This window comes from Odocoileus virginianus, chromosome 8, assembly GCF_023699985.2.
Source record: "Odocoileus virginianus isolate 20LAN1187 ecotype Illinois chromosome 8, Ovbor_1.2, whole genome shotgun sequence".
NCBI lineage: Eukaryota > Metazoa > Chordata > Mammalia > Artiodactyla > Cervidae > Odocoileus > Odocoileus virginianus.
The window spans coordinates 37,540,356-37,563,385 of NC_069681.1; the positions used below are offsets into that span (position 1 = coordinate 37,540,356).

General features: G+C 39.2%; 1 protein-coding gene across 1 annotated transcript in view; it reads left to right on the plus strand.

The window, feature by feature from the left end:
• The window catches only part of LOC110142410 (ATP-binding cassette sub-family C member 4-like), a 176,119-nt gene that overhangs the window by 128,243 nt on the left and 24,846 nt on the right, over window positions 1-23,030 (plus strand). Inside the window, 2 exon segments of the mRNA XM_070471513.1 lie at window positions 7,790-7,945; window positions 20,791-20,880. Coding sequence (XP_070327614.1) covers window positions 7,790-7,945; window positions 20,791-20,880 — 246 coding nt within the window.

A 23,030-nucleotide genomic window follows, 5' to 3' on the forward strand; every position in this document is an offset into this window, starting at 1 on the left:
ACAATGAAATATCCAATGTTTAAAAGGAGGAAAATTCTGACCTAGGGCTAAACCTTGACAACATCTTGCTAAATGTCAGACACGAAAGGAACAAATACTCTGATTCTGCTTATGTGAGGTGCTGAAATTCTATGAATATATTCAGGAAGACAGGATGTAGGATGGTGGTCTCCAGGGACTTGGGAGTGGCAATGGGGAGTTGTTTGTTTAATGATTATAGAATTTCAGTTTTATGATGCAAAAAAAAAATTCTCAAGCTTGGTTGCACACCATGTGAATGTACTAACATTAAATCATCCACTTAAAAATGATTAAGTAGGTAAATTTTATGTGAACTTTATCGTAATTAAAATGTAAGATAGCATCTGTGTCGTGCTTTGTAATTTAAGGTCTGTATCTCACAGTACCGTGAGGCTTTTTAAAATCAAGGAGCATCTTATTTTCATGTTTGTTCCCTAGAAAGTGGCATTCTGCAGGGCATAGGGAGGGTGCTCAGGGACTGCTGTCTGCAAGGGTGAGTAACACACAGGTGTGAGCAGCCAGTAACCAGAACATACACACAAGACAACTGCATGAACAATTGAAAAAAACTGTTCTTTAACTCTTCCCACCGCAACCCCAAGTGGACTCTAGCTGTAATTTAATGAATGATACCCTTGTAACATGAAAATACATATTCAACTTATTGCCAGAATGATACCCAGGGAGCAGCTTCAGTTAGTTGCAGCACTAAAAGGTGACATAATTATTTCCAGTTCCATGGTAGTTCAGGAAGAAGCTGAGGACTGTTTTGTTGGAAAAACATTAACCAAAGCTCTTGATACAATCCTGACCCTGAGAGCACTGTAGGAGATGTTAGCTTACTCTCAGACAATGTGTCTGTCAGATTTCCCGTTGTAAATGTGATTCTGTTAGCTTGCACTTGTCTTAATTTTCCCCAAAGCCATAAAATAGGAATTTTTTAAGAAACCCTGCAGTACAACTTATGAACATGATAGATTCTATTCTTTCTTCTTAAAAATTGCAAATTATAGGATTATTGAGATTCTAAAATGTTTGAGGGCAAATTGAATTTGGAAACAATTAATGACTCTGGTAATTTGACTTTTGATCTCTTACTTGGTCCGCTCCCCCATCACAGTTCAGTTCAGTCGCTCAGTTGTGTCCGACTCTTTGCGACCCCATGGACTGCAGCAGGTCAGGCCTTCCTGTCCATTACCAACTCCTGGAGCTTGCCCAAACTCATGTCCTTTAAGTTGGTAATGGCATCAAACCATCTCATCCTCTGTCGTCCCCTTCTGCCTTATCATCGTTAGCTTCATTTCTGTGTTTGGAGATGATACCCATGTAGTGTGTTCAGGAAGTGATTCTACTCCACCCATGAACATCCCAGGCTTCCTTTCCTGCTAACCGGCCCCACCCCATCACTCTGGGTCCCCGTTTGGTGTTGGGTTTGATTGAAAGAGGCTGCTGTGGAGGATGTGGGAGTGAGCCTGCCCAGCAGAAATGGGGCTTTCTTCTCTTTCCATTGTTTCCTCTGCTGTCCTGATTCCTGAAAGCTAGAGTCAATAGGAGAGTGCAGTAGGTACTACATAGAATCCTAATTCATGGAAGAAATAGCAAGTAAAAATAGAGACCCCAAATGAGGTAAATAGCACCTTAATCTTCCCAGTTAGATTCTGAACACTGGTTGCAATTTTCATTTAAATGGTTTTGTGGTTGATTTAATGATTTTAGAGTTCTGGGCCATTTTATTTTTCCAGATGTTGAGATAGATTTGTTTTGGTTTGTTACTTTTTTCTTGCTCAGAGCTCTTACTTCTATAATACACTTTTAGAGATGCTTACTAGACCTTGCTGTAATGTGCAAAAATATTAGTTTCCTACACTTTCTTCTTTTTTACATAATATCTCCTCAGCAACCCCTCTCCTCACCCCAGATTGTCCCACTCGCCTTGCCGGCTTTCTAATTCCTTGTGACTCAGACTGTGTTGCCAGGGCCAGCAGCTCCTACATCTCCTGGAGCTTTGTAGAAATGCAGAGTCTCAAGCTCATCTAGACCTCTTGACTTGGCGTCACATTTGAACAAGACCTTCTGGTAAATTCCTTTCTCTCCCATAGGCATTTCTGATGAGTGGTAACCTGTGATTTCTATTAAACATTCTTTGACAGTTTGCAATTGAGCTCAAGAGTTACCCAAGTCCCTGTTATGACTGAGCATGAGGCTCTAGAAAGTTCTGTGCCACTTCCCCTATAGATTTACTTACTTTCACATTCTGCAAATTGCACTTATACTTTATAATTCAACTCTGTGTGATTCCACTGCATTTCTTTGCATCCTCTCAGTGGAGTCTGTCTTCATCATGGGTGGTTTTCATCCTGCTCCCGCCTTCACAACACGAGCCTCCTGCAGGGACTGGAGGGATTTCCTACAGCTTCAGCCCTGCCTGGACCTGGAGTCAGAGACAGTCCAACCCAGCAGTGTATGTGCGGCTCTTTCACCACCTGATGGGATAAAAAATGAGTCTTGCTCCCCAAGTAGGGCAGGAGGTCTGTTTGGCTTGTCTCCTGGGGAACCATTGCCCCACTTAGCTGCAGGTTTCTCTTCCATCCCAGCTGTGGGTGCTGGTTCTTCTTGCTGAGAGCCAGCCCACCTGCCCTCAAGTACTGTCTCTACTCAGTGATGTCATCCCTCTTGTCCCACTCACTGTGTTATATGTACCCATGTTGTCATCATGCTTCGATTCTCCAGCCACAGGATCTCTATGGTAAGCCCATTCCTTTAACTTCAGGTACACCTCTACCCACCTTCTCTGTTCTAGCTACACAGAGGGACATGATAAGGTGCCAGGTCATCCAGGTTTAAGGACTTCATCAGCAGAATGGAAAAAGAGGCCAACTGATGTTGGTTTGAGTCTCATCCTATGACTTAATGGACTCTGAAATTTCAAGCAGACTAATTAAGCCTCAGTTTTCTTTTTGAAAAATGGAATTGATTGGACCTAACCTGTAGTGTTGTTGTATGACTTAAACAAGATAAGACATATAAAGCACCCAGAAGAGGGATCAGAGTAAATGCTTGGACAATGATGGTTGTAGTTTTCATACTGTATAAAATGCCCATAACCACTTTCTGTCTGTCCCATGAGAATAAGGTGTTGGGCATTTGAATTTGTATTTATGGCTGTAGGATCCAACGGCCATGTTTCTCTTTGTCCAACTTATCATATGTCTAAATAATATGGTGATAGATTTTCCATAAATTCTCTGGCCTGATTAAAAAATCTCAGCTTTCTGTGGAAGCTTCTTTGTCTCAGGGCTCGACAGGAAATAAAAATAAGAAAAGTCAAGTCCAATACAGATTCTGCTGTCAAACATATACAGGCCAGTTGAAGAAACAAGAAAATAGGTATATTAGTTTTGTAAACTAGAAGGTCATCAGAATTTTTATAGAAGTTTAGGAAAAGATAATACAACATCTGTTAGTATTGGGATAAGCACACATAGGGGACTGGGAGAGCATTTTTGAAGTATCAGTCATGTGAGACAGACTTAGTGATGTGTGGTCAGGGCTTCAGCAGGTGGAAATGCATGTGAAAGGCATTCTGAGAGGTGAGACCAACATGAGCAAAGGCGCAATGCCCTGATCCAGTGAGTGAAGAACTAGTTACCTGCAGGGCATTCAGGGAAAAGAGCTACCAGGTGAGTAACACACGTTTTCATATCCAACCCTCACAACTGCCTAGTGACCCCAAGAAAGCTGACTCATGGACATGAAGGATGGAGAGGTCGGTGGGGACAGTTTTGCAGAAGAGATGTCCTGGCGTGGAGTGACACAGAACCGACCTTCAGGGCTTTAATCTGAGAAGCGAGAGCACGTGGACCCGGGCGGGCAGGTGCAGGGGATAGGGAGTCAGGAGATGTTGTGTTTCCCGTAAGACGTCCTGGGAAATTGACTCCTTTTCGGAATCAAACTGATGTCAATTAAAACAAAGCTATAACATCCAGGTTTATGAATGTGCAGGGAAACAGGTGGAAGTTGAAAATGGTATCATTTTTCTGGAGGACTAGGTTGGCAATACTCAACAGCTTTCTCTTAAAATGTACATACCTTATTCTCAGCAATTCCATATCTGAGAATTTATCTGAAGGAAATAATTAAGGTTGTTTGCAAAGATTGAGCTTCAAGGATATTTGACACAGAGTTATTTATGATAGCAAAATATTGGAGATTGTCTAAATATCTACCAGTAGGAGTTTGTTAAATAAATAGTCACATATACTGTAATATTATGTAGCCACTTAGATATTTTTATGAAATTCTAAATGAAGATACATTATAAGAGTTCAGTTCAGTCACTCAGTCGTGTCTGACTCTTTGCGACCCCATGGACTGCAGCATGCCAGCCCTCCCTGTCCATCACCAACTCCCGGAGCCTACTCAAACTCATGTCCATTGAGTCAGTGATGCCATCCAACCATCTCATCCTCTGTCGTCCGTTTCTCCTCCAACCTTCAATCTTTCCCAACATCAGGGTCTTTTCCAGTGATTCAGCTCTTCACATCAGGTGGCCAAAGTATTGGAGTTTCAGTTTCAGCATCAGTCCTTCCAATGAATATTCAGGACTGATTTCCTTTAGGATGGACTGGTTGGATCTCCTTGCAGTCCAAGGGACTCTCAAGAGTCTTCTTCAGCACCACAGCTCAAAAGCATCAATTCTTCAGCACTCAACTTTCTTTATAGTCCAACTCACATCCATACATGACTATTGGAAAAACCATAACCTTGACTAGATGGACCTTTGTTGGTAGAGTAAAATAAAATAAATATTTTTATGACATTCTAAATAAAGATACATTATAACAGTATGTTCATATTAATCATATTTTGTTAAAATATGTAAATTTGTATCTTTAAGAACACATAACACAAGTCTGGAAAATCAAAACATCAACATCTTAAGATTGGTTTTATCAGACTTCTAGGGTATATCTAGTCTTTATTTACTTTTCAAATTCATTTGCACCGATTATGATTAAGAAAAGAGTTTGTTTTATTTTGTTTTTTAAAAGATAATGCATCCTGACACTCAGGTGGTGAATGTGGACCTTAAAATGAGGCATTGAGCCATGAAACACTGCAAGAGTAGAGTTTTCAGGGCTTGACAGCATGCTGGACTCAGGGAAAGCTGGAAGTAAGGCGGAGAGTTGTGCCTATGAGCCTGGGAAAGAAGTAGAGTAGGGAAGTCAGAGGACATGGCTCTTTTATGTGGGGTATCAGATGTTGATCATGTTAAGTTTGATATGTGAAGAGAGATCCAGGAGCAAGTGTCTAACAAGTTGGTGTGGTCATCAGAGATGAACCCTGGCCTGTTTCCCTGCACATTCACAAACCTGGGATTTATAGCTTCATTTTATTGGACATCAGTTTAATTTCAAAAAGTGGAATCATTTTCCCATGACATCTTGCTGAAGACACAACAGCTCCTGACTTCCTGTCTTACATTTCCTAGTGGTAGGAAAAAAAGCAGCTAAAATAAGATTTTTTCCAAGTGTCGTTGGTGTTAGGAATGTAAACTTACTGATACTGGTGACACTTTCCATGTGGAATTGGTAAAACCCATTGGTGACCCAGATAAGACATTCAGACTATATTAACAGGTTTAATGATTTAACTGTAGAAATAGCCAGAGCCAGGTGTTTTTGTTTTTTTTTTTTTTTCCTTTGAGTTGCCTTTTTTGAAGGGGATTTGTGGCCACATAGCATGTGGGGTCTTAGTTCCCTACCAGGGTTTGAACCCGTGTCCCCTGCAGTGGAAGCTCAGAATCTTAACCACTGAACTACCCATGAAGTCCCTTGTTTCTTATTTTTCTCCTCACTGGAGTTTGGAGCTCACATTCCGTTGAGTGGCCCTCAATGCCCCTACATATCTCAGCCCATTTATCTTAAGTCTACAAATGTTCCCACTTGCACAGATGGATCAGTGTCAATGGAGCTGATAATATGGGAACATACATTCTCATAGATACAGTTGTCACCTGTGTCTTAATGTGTGTTGATTTATGTATGAGAACACCCAGAAAGAAAGACACATATTTTTATTGTGCTTCACAGATAATGCTTCTTCCTTTCTTTTCTTTTTTTAAACAAAGTAAACATTTATGACAGCTCAGTGTTGAACAAGTACATTGGCACCATTTTCCCTACAGTATTTGCTAACTTCATGTCTCTGTCACCTTTTGGTAATTCTCACAATATTTCAAGCCATTTTATTATTATTATATTTGTTTTTCTGATCTGTGATCAGTGTTTTTTAATGTTACTATCCAGTAAAGGCTTAGATGATAGTTAGCATTCTTTTAGCAATCAGTATTTGAAAATTAAGGTATGAATATTGTTTTTCATACATAATGCTATTGTGCACTAAGTAAACTACAGCATAGTGTAAACATAACTTTTTACAAAATAATTTTATTTATCTTTGGCTGGGCTGGGTCTTCGTTCCTCTCTGGGTTTTGTCTAGTTGCAATGAATGGGGGATCACTAGTTGCAGTGAGCAGCTCTCTACTTGCAGTGCACAGGCTTCTCATTGTGGTGGTTTCTCTTGTTGTGGCTCCCAGGTCTAGGCTGTGTGGGCTTCAGTAGTTGTGATGCACCTTCTTAGTTGCTCTGTAGCATCTGGGATCTTCCCAGATTAGAGATTGAACCCATGTCTCCTGCACTGATACATATTAGTTGCTCAGTCATGTCCAACTCCATTGTGACTTCATGGATTGTAGCCTGCCAGGCTCCTCTGTCGATGGAATTCTCCAGGCAAGAATACTGGAGTGGGTTGCTATTTCCTTTTCTGGGGGATCTTCCACACTCAGGGATCAAACCTGAGTCTCCTGCATTGACAGGTGCATTCTTTACAACTGAGCCACCAGAAAAGCCCCAGTCTTACCATTAGTGCACTGAATTTCTCTCTGCGTTGGTTTTAATGACGAGACTGACCCTTGACATGTATCTTTCCAAGGTGCAATTGCAAGTATTAATGTGTTTATAAAATACCTTTTGAACTCTTTCAGTGAAAGGTCCCATATAAGTAGCAAATGTTGTGTTGATGTTGACTTCATTATGTGCATTTTGTCTACTGCCCTCTGTCTTATAAGACAGTGAGATCTGCATTTTATAATTTTAAGATATTTTCTTTCAAGATAGAATATAATTAAGATATTTAATATTAGGAAATTTTTTAGTTTTTCTACCAAAGAATAATTCCTCTTAAATAATTAGGCCTTGAAAAAGTGAATACCTTTTTTATGTATAATACTTCTGACTTTACTTTTTGATATCTCCGTAAAATTAGTCACATAATTCTCTAGGTCAAATTACTCAGGCTGTAGGAATAAAGCTAATTTAAAGGCTGACTTCTTATGGACCACTTAGGAGATCGTTGGCTTTTCACTGCCAGCAGGTTGTCATTTTTAACTCTTCTTGGGACTAGGGCTCTCAACCAGGGGACAGTTTTCAGTGTCTGAAATTTTTGATTACCACAGTTTGTTTAGGGATTGCTACTGGTGTCCAGTGGGTCGAGTTCAAGGCTACTGCTAAACACCCTACAATACATAGGACAAGCCCTCTTCCCCCAAGAATGAATTATCTGGCCCATAATGTCAACAGTACCATGACTGAGAAACTTATGGACTATTCTTTATATAGAACTTTTAACATTCATCATCAATAACCAGCATTTCTCCCAGGTTTGTTGCATTTTGTTAATTCTTACTCTCTCCTGGATCTCTTTACAGCTTGGCATTGTAGGAAGAACAGGGGCTGGAAAAAGTTCCCTCATTGCTGCCCTTTTTAGATTGTCAGAACCTGGAGGTGCCATTTACATTGATGGCATCTCGACAACAAGTGTTGGACTTCACGATTTAAGGAAGAAAATGTCAGTTGTACCTCAGGTATGCACTCACATGTTCTTTTCATAAACCACCTAAGTTTACTTTTTTTTTTTTTTACTTATTTTTTATTTTTATGTTTTTCAAATTAAATGAAAGAGTTAATCCTTTTTACCCCTAGTAGAGCATATTTCTAGCAGCAGGTATTTTCAACAGATACTTTCATCATATACTAGGTTTTGTTTCTTTGTTTATTTGTTAGTTTTGTGTGCATGTGATTTAATAATTTACTGAGATGGATTTCTGGACTCAGACTTCCTCAAGTTCCACAATTTTATCCACTGATAACCACAAAATTCTGATAACGAAAGGGTAAATTGTTTAGTGCTGGAGAGGTTCCTATAGAGAAATGTGAATTTTAAGTGTCTTCTAGATAGAGCTTTGCTGTAGGAAATGAGGACATCTTTTCAAAGGTGATTATGTCCCTGGAGGGTGTTCTGTGAAACTGTGGGGCTTTGAGAATTGCAGAGTGTATGGATACTATGGAGAGACTTTGACAAATCAGCCATTAATAAGTAATTTTCTCCAGGCAGTCAGTACAGAATAGTGAGGAGGAGAAAGGGACTTGGAATTCCATCTTTGTGCTCCTCAGTTTTCTCTGTCTTACAAGGCAGCTAACAATACCATCCCTTCGAGCTGCTCTGAGATCAAAATAGGTCAGTGCATGGTATAGAGTGCTTCACCCTGAGACCCAGTGTGTGGCTGCTGTGATGGTGGAGCATTGAATTGACCGTCTCTCCCTCAGCTCTGATTCTGTTTTCTTTTCTTCTGCTTCTTATAGAAGTATGACTTTCAGAGAGTGTGTTGGAAATTGAAGTATATGCACAGTAGAAGCTCCTGTCTTTCCTTGTGATTTATCCACTCAACATACTTTAGTGAATATTTACTGAGCAATTACCATCCTCCAGGTATACTGTTTTTGTTCAGTTACGTGGTCGTTTCTGACTCTTCACGACCCCATGGACCTCACCATCTCCCAGAGTTTGCCCAAGTTCATGTCCATTTCGTCCAGTGATGCCATCCAGCCATCTCACCCTCTGTTGCCCTCTTCTTCTGCTTTCAGTCTTTCCCAGCATCAGAGTCTTTTCCGATGAGTCAGATGTTTGCATCAGGTGACCAAAGTATTGGAGTTCAGCTTCAGCATCAGTCCTTCCAATGAGTATTCAGGGGTGATTTCCTCTAAGATTGACTGGTGTGAACTCCTTGCACTCCAAAGGCCTCTCAAGAGTCTTCTCCAACGCCATGGTTGGAAAGCATCACTTCTTTGGTGCTCTGCTTTCCTTATGGTACAGCTTTGACAACCATTCATGACCACTGGAATGACCACAACTTTGACTATACAGACCTTTGTCAGCAAAGTGATGTTTTTTCTTTTTCACACACTGTCCAGATTTGTCATAGCTTTCTTGCCAAGAAGCAGTCGTCTTCTAGTTTCATGGCTGCAGTCACCATCCACAGTGACTTTAGAGCCTAAGAAGAGGAAATCTGTCACTACTTCCACCATTTCCCTTTCTATAGGCCATGAAGTGATGGGGCTTGAAGTCATGATCTTAGTTTTATTAATATTTAGTTTTAAGCTGGCCTTTTCACTCTTCTCCTTCACCCTCATCAAGAGGTTTTTTAGTTCCTCTTCTATTTCTGCCATTAGAGTGGTATCATCCACATATCTGAAGTTGTTGATGTTTCTCCTGCCAGTCTTGATTCCAGCTTGTAACTCTCCAGCCCAACATTTCTCTTGATGTTCTCAGCATATAAGTTAAATAAACAGGGTGACAGTAAACAGCCTTGTTGTACTCCTTTCTCAATCCTAAACCAGTCAGTTGTTCCATGCAGTGTTCTAACTTGCTTCTCGACCCACATACAGGTTTCTTAAGAGACAAGTAAGATGGCCTGGTATTCCCATCTCTTTAAGAGCTTTCCACAATTTGTGATGATGCACACAGTCAAAGGTTTTAGTATAGTCAGTGAAACAGAGGTAGATGTTTTTCTGGAATTCCTTTGCTTTCTCTGCTACTGCTGCTGCTGCTAAGTCGCTGCAGTCGTGTCCCTCTCTGTGCGACCCCATAGATGGCAGCCCACCAGGCTCCACCGTCCCTGGGATTCTCCAGGCAAGAATACTGGAGTAGATTGCCATTTCCTTCTCCAATGCATGGAAGTGAAAAGTGAAAGTGAAGTCGCTCAGTGGTGTCCGACTCTTTGTGACCCCATGGACTGCAGCCTACCAGGCTCCTCCATCCATGGGATTTTCTAGGCAAGTGTGCTTTCTCTAAGATCCAGCAAATGTTGGCAATTTGATCGCAGGTTTCTCTGCCTTTTCTAAGCCCAGCTTGGACATCTGGAAGTTCTTGGTTCAGCCCAGCATGCAGAATTTTGAGCATAACCTTATTAGCATGGAAGATGAGTGCAATTGTCCAGTAGTTTGAATATTCTTTAGTACACTCCTTCTTGGGTATTGGGATGAGAATTGACCTTTTCCAGTCCTGTGGCCACTGCTGGGTTTTCCAAATTTGCTGACATACTGAGTGCAGCACTTTGATAGCATGATCTTTTAGGATTTTAATAGCTCTACTGGAATTCCCTTGCCTCCGCTAGCTTTGTTTGTGAATGCCAAGTTGCTTTAGTCATGTCTGACTCTCCACCGATCCTATGGACTGTAGCCCCCCAGGCTACGGTCCATGGGATTCTCCAGGCAAGAATTCTGGAGTGGGTTGCCACGCCCTCCTCCAGATCTTCCCAACCCAGGGATCAAACCCACGTCTCTTATGTCTCCTGCATTGAAAGGTGGATGCTTTACCATTAGTGCCACCTGGAAGCCCAATTTTGTTGGTAGTGATGCCTTCTAAGGCCCACTTGACTTCACACTCCAGAATGTCTGGCTCTGGGAGAATGATGACAGCATGGTGGTTATCTGTGTCATTAAGATCCTTTTTGTATAGTTCTTCTGTGTATTCTTTTCATCTCTTCTTGATATCTTCTGCTTCAGTTAGGCCTTTACCATTTCTGTCCTTGATTGTGTCCAGGTATATAGCCAAGGGCAATGTAGGCCAGGTGTCCTGATCTTCCATCCTGCCCTCTGTTTTGACAGACTTACTGTTTTTTTTTTTTAATTTTGAGATTTTATTTTTGTACTCTATAATCATCTGCTTATCAAACAAAGCTCAGAAAAAACCCTCTTGAGATGGGAAACAGAGAAGAGACGAGACACAAAGAGCCAGGCAAATATGCTTCCTGGAATGTGGGTGTAATGTGCCCTGTAATGTCTGTTTATTAGGAAGCATTTCAACATGGCACCCAAAGGGAAGGAGAATGTGGGCTCGGGCCTTATGACCGAGTACAGCTGTTTCTACCTACCGGTGGCCTCTAAAATACCTGGAATTACTCTAAGTACCCTTATTTTTTCTAATTAGTTTATTTTTAATTGAAGGATAATTGCTTTACAATATCACTTTGCTTCTGCCAATATCAACATGGATCAGCCATAGGTATACATATGTCCCCTCCCTCTTGAACCTCCTTCCCACCTCATCGCACCCCTCTAGGTTATCACCAAGCACCAAATTTGAGTTCCCTGCATCATACAGCAGATTTCCACAGGCTATCTAATTTTACATATGGTAATGCATATGTCTAATTAATTTTGAGACCAAGATATAGCTTTTCAGACTACAGTGAAATGCTACCTCATAGCCCTTAAGACATCTACTATCAAAAAAGAAAAATGAAAGAGAGAAAGAAAGAAAATGGGTTGGCAGTATTGGCACGGATGTAGAGAAATTAGAACCCTTGTTCATTGCTGATACGAATATAAGATAGTGAAGCCACTGTGGAAAACAAGTTGATCAATTCTCAAAAAAGTTAAAGTTAGAATTATTATCTGATCTAGCAATTCTACTTTAGAGTATAAACCCAAAAGAATTGAAAGAAAGATCTTGAAGTGTTACCTGTACTTGAGTGTTCATAGCAGCATTATTCTCAGTAGCAAAAAGGTGGAGGCACCTAAAGGTCCATTGATAGATGAATCAATAAACAAAATGTAGTGCATATATGTATACAGTGGAGTATTATTCAGCCTTAGAAATGAAGGAAATTCTGACTTGTGCTACAATACAGATGAACCTTGAGGAAATTAAGCTAAGTGAGATAAGCCAGTCACCAAGGACAAATACTCTATGATTCTACTAATATGAGATACCCAAAGTACTAAATTCATGGGGACAGAAAGTAGAATGGTGGGTTCCAGGAGCTGCTGGGAGTGGCGAGTTGTTGTTTAATGTCTACAGAGTTTCAGTTCTGAAAGACAAAAGGAGTTCTGTGGCTGGATGGTGGTGATCGCTGTGCAACAGTGTAAATGTACTTAATACCTCTGAATTGTGCACTTGCAGCTGGTCAAGCTGGTAAATTTCATGTGTATTTTACCACAATTAAAAAAAAAATTTAAAGGTATCCCTTTCAGGAAAAATGTGAAGAATTTTTTAGCAGGAAGAATCTTTCAGTCTCCACATTTAAGGATTGTCTCTGGCTATTTAATTCATGATTTGTGGTTACAGTAGAAAATAAATGAGTTTAGATTCCCAAGTTTTACATTTTGATGGTACTTATCTCTGAAATGTCCAAGTGAGATTAGTTAGTAGAGATAAGGGCACGTCTGTAGTGTCCTCTCATTTTCTTTGATGCAAAGCTTTCAAAACATACCCTGCCTTATTTTTAAAGCTTCTTAATTAGAAAGAATTGTATGCTTGTGTACATAAAATAACTCCATAAGTAAAGAAATAACATTAGAATATCCTTAGCTCTGCCAGTAATGTTTGGAAGCACATCTGAGCAAAGACTAAACATACCTTTGCATCAACGTAGTTTGGTTCGGTTCTGTTCTGTTGATTTCCACCCTTCCTTTGAGCATGTTCAATGTACACACTCCAGAGAGCATCCTTACAAAATAGTGCCAAGCTTTGTATACATGTAGACTCCTCTATATGCCTTTGTGTATAATCACAATATTGGTAGATAAAAGAGGGAGTATCTGTAGAGAACTTGCAATGTGCAAACGTTTCCATGAAATCATTCCAGAGGCAGCCAGGGATAGAATGTTTGTGTAGACCGAGTGTCAACGTGACCCAGTTTTATTCCTGCTCTGCCTCAAAGGACTGTGGGGCCTTGATGACATCACTCAGCTTCCAGACTTCAGTGTCCTCATCTTTAAACCAGGTCTGGGAATCATTGCCACACAGATTTGTTGTGAAGATATATCTGGGCTTCCTAAGTGGTGCCAGTGGTACAGGACCTGCCTGCTAATGCAGGAGACAGAAGACATGCAGGTTCAATCCCTGGGTCAGGCAGGTCTGCTGGAGGAGGGCACGGCAACTCATTTCAATATTCTTGACTGGAAAATCACTTGGACAGAGGAGCCTGGTGGGTTATGAATCCATGGGGGTAGCAAAGAGTCTGACACACTGAAGTGACTTAGCACACACAACTGGGTGAGGTAAGGTTTGTGCCCATGTCTGGTTCTTGGGAATGCTCAGTCATCAGGAACTGTTATTGTTCTTAATGATTGGGTTACTGGCCTTTGGATATTATATCTGCTTCAGTAAAAAGAGTAACACTTTTTGGAATGACTTTACTCTTTAACTTCTCTTATGTGTTCACAGTGCTTGGTGATTTTCTTTATATTTATTGTTTACAATATAAACTAAATTGTTTAAATATAAATAGTAGAGCAAAGAAACAAACAAAAAAAAACACAGTAGGAATTCGGAGGAAAGCATAACAGAGAAATGTATCTAACGTTTCCTCCAAAAGCAAGAAGAGAGAATAACACTTTTTTGTACTTTGATTTCATTTTCCCCTCCCAGCAACTTCTTTCCTGACCACCACCTTGTACACACTCTTACTTACCAGTCCACCACCAAGACCTCTGGCCTTTTTCTCAGCCCTCCCCACACTCTTGGCTATTTTCTTCCTCTCCTTGAGGATCTCCTTTAGGATACAGAAATATATCTCTAATTTCTGCTCCGCTGTGCTTATTACAGTCCCTGACATGTTACTGAGAAGTACTTAGAAGAATTCCTAACATTTGTGGAATCATTAACATGTTTTATCCCTTATTCTACCATTTCCTCCTTAATCCTCACAATGCTGTAATTATCCTTACCTAACATTTAAAAACTGAGGCCCAGGGGGCTTGTCCCACTTATCAAGTAAGGGGCAGAGCCAGGAGTCAGATTTTGTGTGTGTCTGATTATTTTTTCACAGTGTTTCAATTGTATAGCAAAATAGTAGTGTGTATTTCTCAAGCACAGATTTTTAACTTATCCTTCTCCTCCACTCTTCTCTTTGGTAACCATTAGTTTGTTTTCTATATTTGTTAATCTGTTTCTGTATTGTAAATGAGTTCATTTCTATCAATTTTTAAGATTCCACATATAAGTGATCTCATATGATATTTGTCTTTCTCTGCCTGACTTATTTCACTTAGTCTCATAATCTCTAGGTTCATCCATATTGCTGCAAATGGCAATATTCATTCTTTTTATGGCTGAATAATATTCGTGTGTGTGTGTGTGTACATCATATCTTTATCCATCCATCTGTCCAGGGACGAATCTTGGCTATTGTAAGTGGAACAGTTGTGAAAACTGTGGTTCATGTATCTTTTTGAATTTTTATGTTTTCCAGATATTTGCTGAGGAGGGGAACTGCTGGATCACCCAGTAACTCTTTTTCAATTTCTTAAGGAACCTCCGTATTGTCTTCCATAACAGCTGTGCCAATTTACATTCCCACCATCAGTGTAGGAGGGTCCCCTTTCCTCCACACCCTCTCCAGCATTTATTATTTGTAGACTTTAAATGATGGTCATTCTAACCAGTGTGAGGTGATACTTCATTGTAGTTTTGATCTGCATTTCTCTAATAATTAGTGACTATAAAGAAAGCTGGGCACTGAAGAATTGATGCTTTTGAACTGTGGTGTTCAAGAATACTCTTAAGAGTCCCTTGGACTGTAAGGAGATCAAACCAGTCAATCCTAAAGGAAATCAGTCCTGAATATTCATTGGAAGGACTGATGCTGAAGCTCCAATACTTTGGCCTCCTGATGGGAAGAACTGACTCCTTAGAAAAGACCCTGATGTTGGGAAAAATTGAAGGCGGGAGGAGAAGGAGATGTCAGAGGATGAGATGGTTGGATGGCATCACCAACATGATGGACATGATTTTGAGCAAGCTCTGGAAGTTGGTGATGGATAGGGAAGCCTGGCATGCTGCAGTTCATGGGGTTGCAAAGAGTCAGACATGACTGAGCGACTGAACTAAATAATTAGTGATGCTGAGTATCTTTTCATGGGTCTGTTGACCATATGTCTTTGGAGAAATGTCTGTTTAAGTCTTCCTCACATTTTTTATTAGGTTGTTTGTTTCTTTGATATTGAGCTATATAAGCTGTTGTTTATACAGATATTGACTGTATTTATATAGACTAGAAACAAAGTATCAGAAAGAGAAATTAAGGAAACAATCCCATTGACATCACATCAAAGGAAAAAAAATTCAGAATAAACCTACCTAAGGAGGTAAGAGGCCTGTATAAAAAACCTGTAAGACACTGATGAAAGTAATTGAAGACTATACAAACAGATGAAAAGATAAACTGTATTCTTGGATTGAAAGATTCAATATTGTTAAAAATAACCACACTACCCAAGATAATTTACAGAGTCAATGCAATCTCTATCAAATTGCTCGTGGCATTTTTCACAAAACTAGAACAAAAAATTTTTTTTAATTTAAATGGAAACAGAAAAGATCGCAAATAGCCAAACAATCTTTAGAAAGAAGAACACAGCTGGAGGAATCACAGTCCCTGATTTCAGATTATACAACAAAGTTACAGTAATGGAAAAAGCATGTTACTATCTCAGAAACTAGACACACAGATTAATGGAAGAAGATAGAAAACCCAGGAATAAACTCATGCACTTATGGTCAATTAATCTAAGACAAAAGAGGTAACAATATATAATAAAGAAAAGACAGTTTTCTCAATAAATAGTGTGGGGAAATCTGCATGACTGCATGTAAAAGAAATAATTAGAACATTCTCTAATACCATATAAAAATAAAGTAAAAATGAATAAATGAGCAAAGACCTGTAAGACAAGATACTTACTTAGTAAGACAAGATCTTAGAGGAAAACAGGAGGAATACTCTTTGACATAAATCACAGCACTATTTTTTTGGATCTGACCCCTAAAGTAATGGAGGCAAAAGCAAAAATAAACAAATGTGACCTGGTTAAATTTAAAAGTATTTATAGCACAAAGGAAGCCATTAAAAAAACCAAAAATACAACCTATGGAAAAGAAGAAAATATTTGCAAATGACGTGATCAACAATGTATTAATTTCCAAATATACTAATAGGGTTCAAAGTAAATTTAAAGAGATTCCCAACTCCAGAGGCTGAGAAGCAAATTACTCTGCTTGTGCAAGAATTCAGGTGGCTGTTGACTGTGGTCCTTGATAGAACTGCTTCATATCATGATTTCACTGTGCATGCACACACACAATCATACACACACACACACACACACACACACACACACACACACATACAGAGGAACAAAAATGTCACAAAACAACATTACTATTGCTCTGTGCTCTGATATTTTCTGTGATGCCAGATCTATTCTACTTCATATAAAAGACAAAATGATGATCACAATGCACAAAATTAATTTCATCATCCACCGACTACGTCTGAAGTTTGACAAACACTGTCCCTGCCTGTCCCCCTGTTGGGCTGGGCTCCTGGACCATGTTAGCATCACATCAGGAACTTTATTGTTGTTTCAGATTGTTACAGCAACCCTGCAAGGCTGACCCTAGTTTCCAGTAATGGAACTGTCTTGGAAGATAAATAATTTACCCTGAGTCTAATAACTAATGAGAAGTTGAGTCAGAACTTAGAACTGTTTGATTCCAAATTTATTTTTTGTTTTCAATAAATGTTAGTTAAACTGAATGATGTTCTCATGAGATATTTTCTCCAAAACATAACAAAAGTTTAGTAAAGTCAGAAGATATGACTCCTCCTGTTTTGAGTCTCATTTGAAGAATATCAGTTTTGAAATGGGTTTTTTCATTAATGTGTTATGGGCTAATAAGTTTCAGGAGAAGATGTTCAAAATCCTACCGCTCCCCAGCCAAGAGCCCTTTGTCTTTACAGTGTCTTGTTGGCTCAGAGATGGAAAAAGTCTACTGATTTGGTTACTTGAAGTTAACTTGTCTGTGTGCAGAAAATGTACACCTCTCTTCCCTTCAAATGAGTAGAAAGCAGTGGTGGTGTGTGTCAACACCCTGGCTTAGGAACCTAGGAAGCTGAGAGCAGCCTCTGCAGAAGGGGGAGCCCAGTGCTGTTTCTTTGAGTTGCCCCACTTAGGTAAGCCAGGCCCATATCATCTTCCTGTCTGACTTCAAATTTATTTTGAATCCCTGTTACCCATGACCCTGGGAACAGCAGCAAGCTTCTGGGGTCATCTCTCTCCCCCCCAGGCTTATCCCCATCGCTGTTGATCCTGCCATGAACAGATCAGAACTGGGGGAGATGTGATAGCAGCAAGGACCTGGGTAGGAACCAGAGACAGGGGAGTGGGGACCTAGACCGTCAGTCCTTGGGGGAACTTTCAAAGATGAATACTGTGTTCTTAAGAAGTACTCCTCAATTTGTATTCAAAATTTCAGGAAAAAGCAAAAGTGAAAGCTTTTCTTAAATAATTTCCTTAAACACAACAGGTAGTTGAAGTATGTGCGTCCTTTGTGCTCAGGATCTGAAGTAGTTAAGTATATTCCCCAGGAAGAACACCTGTTGAGATTATATTCAGGGAGTACCTGCTTACTTGAAAGGACCTGGATAATGGAGGGAAGATGGAGAAGAGAAGGGTGGGGAATTCTGGGGACCAGCCTCCCCTCACATTGCCGGTTGTTTGTGTAAACTTCACAGATACAAAGCTAAAGGATGAGAAATAGCCTGCATGGGGGAATCTTAGGGTTGAAAATTACAAAGAGTAAAATGTTTTTATAAAAATAGAAGGTACAATGATGGTTATTCTCCTGACAAGGAACTCTTACTATTGCTTAGATGGTTGTTAATCTTTGTTTCTTTTTTTTTTTTTTTAACTTTCAATTCTAACTCCTGTCTTTATTTATTTATTTATTTATTTTTCATTTATTTTTATTAGTTGGAGGCTAATTACTTTACAACATTGCAGTGGTTTTTGTCATACATTGAAATGAATTAGCCATGGATTTACATGTATTCCCCATCCCGGTCCCCCCTCCCACCTCCCCCTCCACCTCATCCCTCTGGGTCTTCCCAGTGCACCAGGCCTGAGCACTTGTCTCATGCATCCAACCTGGGCTGGTGATCTCTTTCACCCTAGATATACATGTTTCGATGTTGTTCCCTCACCTTCTCCCACAGAGTCCACAAGTCTGTTCTATACATCTGAGTCTCTTTTTCTTTTTTTGCATATAAGGTTATCGTTACCATCTTTCTAAATTCCATATATATGTGTTAGTATACTGTAATGGTCTTTATCTTTCTGGCTTACTTCGCTCTGTATAATGGGCTCCAGTTTCACCCATCTCATTAGAACTGATTCAAATAAATTCTTTTTAATGGCTGAGTAATATTCCATGGTGTATATGTACCACAGCTTCCTCATCCATTCGTCTGCTGATGGGCATCTAGGTTGCTTCCTTGACCTGGCTATTATAAACAGTGCTGCGATGAACATTGGGGTGCATGTGTCTCTTTCGGATCTGGTTTCCTCAGTGTGTATGCCTAGAAGTGGTATTGCTGGGTCATATGGCAGATCTGTTTCCAGCTTTTTAAGGAATCTCCACACTGTTTTCCATAGTGGCTGTACTAATTTGCATTCCCACCAACAGTGTAAGAGGGTTCCCTTTTCTCCACACCCTCTCCAGCATTTGTTGCTTGTAGACTTTTGGATAGCAGCCATCCTGACTGGCGTGTAATGGTACCTCATTGTGGTTTTGATTTGCATTTCTCTGATAATGAGTAATGTTGAGCATCTTTTCATGTGTTTTTTTGCCATCCATATGTCTTCCTTGGAGAAATGTCTGTTTAGATCTTTGGCCCATTTTTTGATTGGGTCATTTATTTTTCTGGAATTGAGCTGCAGGAGTTGCTTGTATATTTTTGAGATTAATCCTTTGTCTGTTGCTTCATTTGCTATTATTTTCTCCCAATCTGAGGGCTGTCTTTTCACCTTGCTTATAGTTTCCTTTGTTGTGCAACTTTCTAACACCATACACAAAAATAAACTCAAAATGGATTAATCTTTGTTTCTAAATTCACGAGTTTTAAGGGAAACTTTAAATTTGAGTCTGTGGATTTTTCAGTTCAATTCAATAATCATCTTGAAATGTTGTACGACTGGTGACTTTCAATGCTTTGTGGCTTATTGGTCACTTAATCAACTTTGTGCAAATGAAGCTCCCTACATAGTGTATTTTGAACTTTGGATTTTCTTAGTGATGTATCTCTTTTGGTGGCTCACTGTCCTGTGCCTTCTGCACTCATTTCTCAATCACTAGACTTAAAACTGAGACAACTGGGAAAGGAGATATGGGAGGCTCTCTGAGTGTCATTCTTCATCGTGACTAGGGAAGAGAAATATCTGTCTTCTTCATCTTTCTTCTCAGGCTTTTATGAAGTTGGAAGGGAAGTCAAGCCCCAAGGCCAGGCGGGATTTGAACATGGTGATTTCCTGGAGCAGTTCCAGGCAGTTGTGGAAGAGTCAGGTCTCCTCTTGTTCCTACACATGTGCCTCCCCTTGCTCTGCCCCCTTCACTGAAAGGAGCCTATTGGGCTCTTCTCTGCTGTCCATATTCTTATGACCTGGCTTATGAGAGCCTTCCAGAAGAAAATGTAAATGATCTACATGAGCTTATGTACAAGATTCTCTCTTGAAACTCGGGAGGTGTGTTTCCAGTGTAATTTACTTGTGGCTCCTCCTGATGATGAATTGGTAGATGAATAGGAAAAGCTATTTAAATAATTATATTATGGCTCACGTCACAGTGGGTTTCCAGGTCCTCCTGGCCTTGCAGTTAGCAACGAGGTTCTGTGAGGCAGGTCATCCTGACACACAGGTGAGAGAATGTGGGGTCCAGGTGATGTAGAGTCAGAGGTGATCTCTCCATTGACAGAGGTGCTTCAGGCCCCAGGAGCTGACGTTCTCTTTGAACGTGCGGAGATGTTCCATTCATACCTGGAGAGAGATTCCATACCCTACAAGACAGTCTGACCAATGGAGAAAATAGCCGAGTTTATTCTTCATTGCCAAAGTATAAATTTGAATGGTTTTGCTTTGAAGCACAAACTTCAACTAATCATGCAGTTGATATTTCCCAGTCACACCAGGATTGACAGTTAATTTATGTAGCTCTTGATGTAAACTTTCTCATGTGATTATAATGTCAGTTTGTGTGTGTGTGTTTAAACAGATATTTATTATCAGAATGGCAACTTTTTTCAAAAAATAAAATTTTCCTTTTTTTTCTTCAATTATTTTTTCTTAAGATGAAAATACTTCTTAAACACTTTCTTCGGTTAATGTTTAATAGTCCAGAGGATTTTTTGTGGCACACTTTGTACAATGGAAAATTATTTTAGAGATACTGTTTTGTAAACATACATTTGTAACTTTAATATTAATAATTGCAGTGAATTTTGATATTTTGTATTTTCATTCTTTTCTATAAGCATTGGTTTAAAATGAAAAGAGATTAAGGTACTAATGTTCACTATTTTGTGGTATTTAGGAACCTGTTTTATTCATTGGAACAATGAGGAAAAATTTGGATCCCTTTAATGAGTATTTGGAGGAGGAACTGTGGAATGTCTTAGAAGAGGTAATTTATGTAATGTTATTAACTTGTTAGCATCAGTATCTGTGTGTGTACATTCATAGCATTACAAGTAATTAAGGGAAGCTTATCATTTTACTTTCTAGGAGAACAGTATGAGATGGGTACACCTAAAATGTGTGATGTGTATATTGATAATGAAAACCAACAATATAATTCCTCATGTTTTCATTTTAGCTTTTTCTATAGAACCCCAAGCAACTAGATACATTATTTTGTCCTTAACAGAGCATTAAACTAGACATTAAAACTGTGGGATCAAATTCTATGAGTGACCTAGTAAATTAATTACCCTAATTACCCTCCAATGTTCATTTTATTCCTCTGGCCTTAGGGGCTATATAAGTGGAGACACTAGTTTTTCATTATTAACTGAAAGATAAACAAGATCGTTCTAATAAAATGCTATGAAGTTCCATAAGAAAGTGTTTGTAAAAGTAAATTATTTAGTTGGAATGTGATGATGATTGAGGATTATATCATTTTAATGCTGCAGCATGAATGCAGGTAACAGAACCCTGGAGCTTTGGCTCAGTTTATATATGGATATGTTAATTTCTAGAGGAGCTCCTGTTATTTGTGTCATATTTCCCCTTGCCCTACTTCACTGAATTTCCCTACTCTTACATGGAAAAAATTTGACTATTATGTCGTTGGTTTGTATATTGTAATACTATTTTGTGTATTAGCCCTAGTTTTGTAAATTGATTCTACTGATGGCAGAAACTAGATTTCTAAACTGTAGACAGACTTCTAATCTCTCATGGGACCTAGCTGTCTTTTGGTTTTAAAAAGTAGCACTTGATAAATAGGTACTAAATATTTGGTTTATTGCTTCATTTTAGAGAAGTGTGGCTTCTTTCTTTTTTTTTTTTTTTTTTGGCTTATTTCTTAAAAAAATTTTGTGTTACACAAATCCAGCATTGATAGTATCGTTAAGACACAAGTGTGTCTCATCACACAGGGAACCAAGATACAGAAATCTGGGCATCAGCAGCCTGTGCATCAGGAACCACGTGGTTCAGTCCTTGCTGTGGGACAGCTCACATGTCCATTTCCCAGGGCCTTGTGTTAGGTGAACGGGCTCCCCCTGACTTCCTTTACTGCTGGCCCTGCTCTAGTAAAAGCTCTTCCCCATCTGTTGATTGCATTTCCCTGTCTCCTTCCAGCCCACACTAGCCTTTCTTTTTGAGAAGTAAGAAGGTTCCACGAAATGTGGGAACCATCTGACAGCTGTGTTAACCTCCTATGAGAGGTGTTGGCATCTACTAGATACACTACACAGTGGGTTACTTTAAAAATGTTTATGATGACAGAAATAGGGTACCTTATAAGTTCAGTTTATTGTTTTTCAATTTTGCTATATTCCATTATTTTCCCAACCTCAAAAATGATCTGAATTATTTCATATTGAGATGTATAGTTTTGATTAGTATTTGCTCCATTTTCCTTAAATTATAACTTTTTATATGCTTTCCACAGTTTGCAGTGTGATGTGATATTCTGGAGCCAGTTAATTGTTATAAGAATATAATCCTTTTACATGTAATAATAGTGCTATATGTAAACTATCTATATGGATTTACTTTCTAATTTATAGGAACAGATATGTCATATGATGAGATTCACTTCTGCCTTCACACTGACAAATATCTCTGAGAGCTTCTTAGACAGGCATCGTTGCAGATTCTGGGTCTATCACAGTCATCAAGAGACACAATCTCTATCCTTTTCAGGGACATTCTCTTGCATAATCTAACACAATTATCTCAAATAAGAAATAAAACAGTAATATTACACTATCATCTAAAGTGTTCAGATTCTCCAGTTGTAACTTCTAGTTATTATTGTCTACTGCATCTGTTGCCCTTTTCTTCCATTCTGATAATACTTTATACCTTGATTTTATGATTACACTACAGAGAGCTTTGATATTCATATTATTCTTATAACCATTCCTAATTCATATGCAAATAAAGGCAGTGTCTCAGAAAACAGTATTTTATGAAAAACACTACCCCTTACAACTCTTATTTGTCATGAAACAGATATGGACAACCTGAAGGAAAAGAAAAAAACCAGATTAGTTATGTGTTATCATCCAACTCAGGAGTAAGTGTGAGATTATTTCGTCA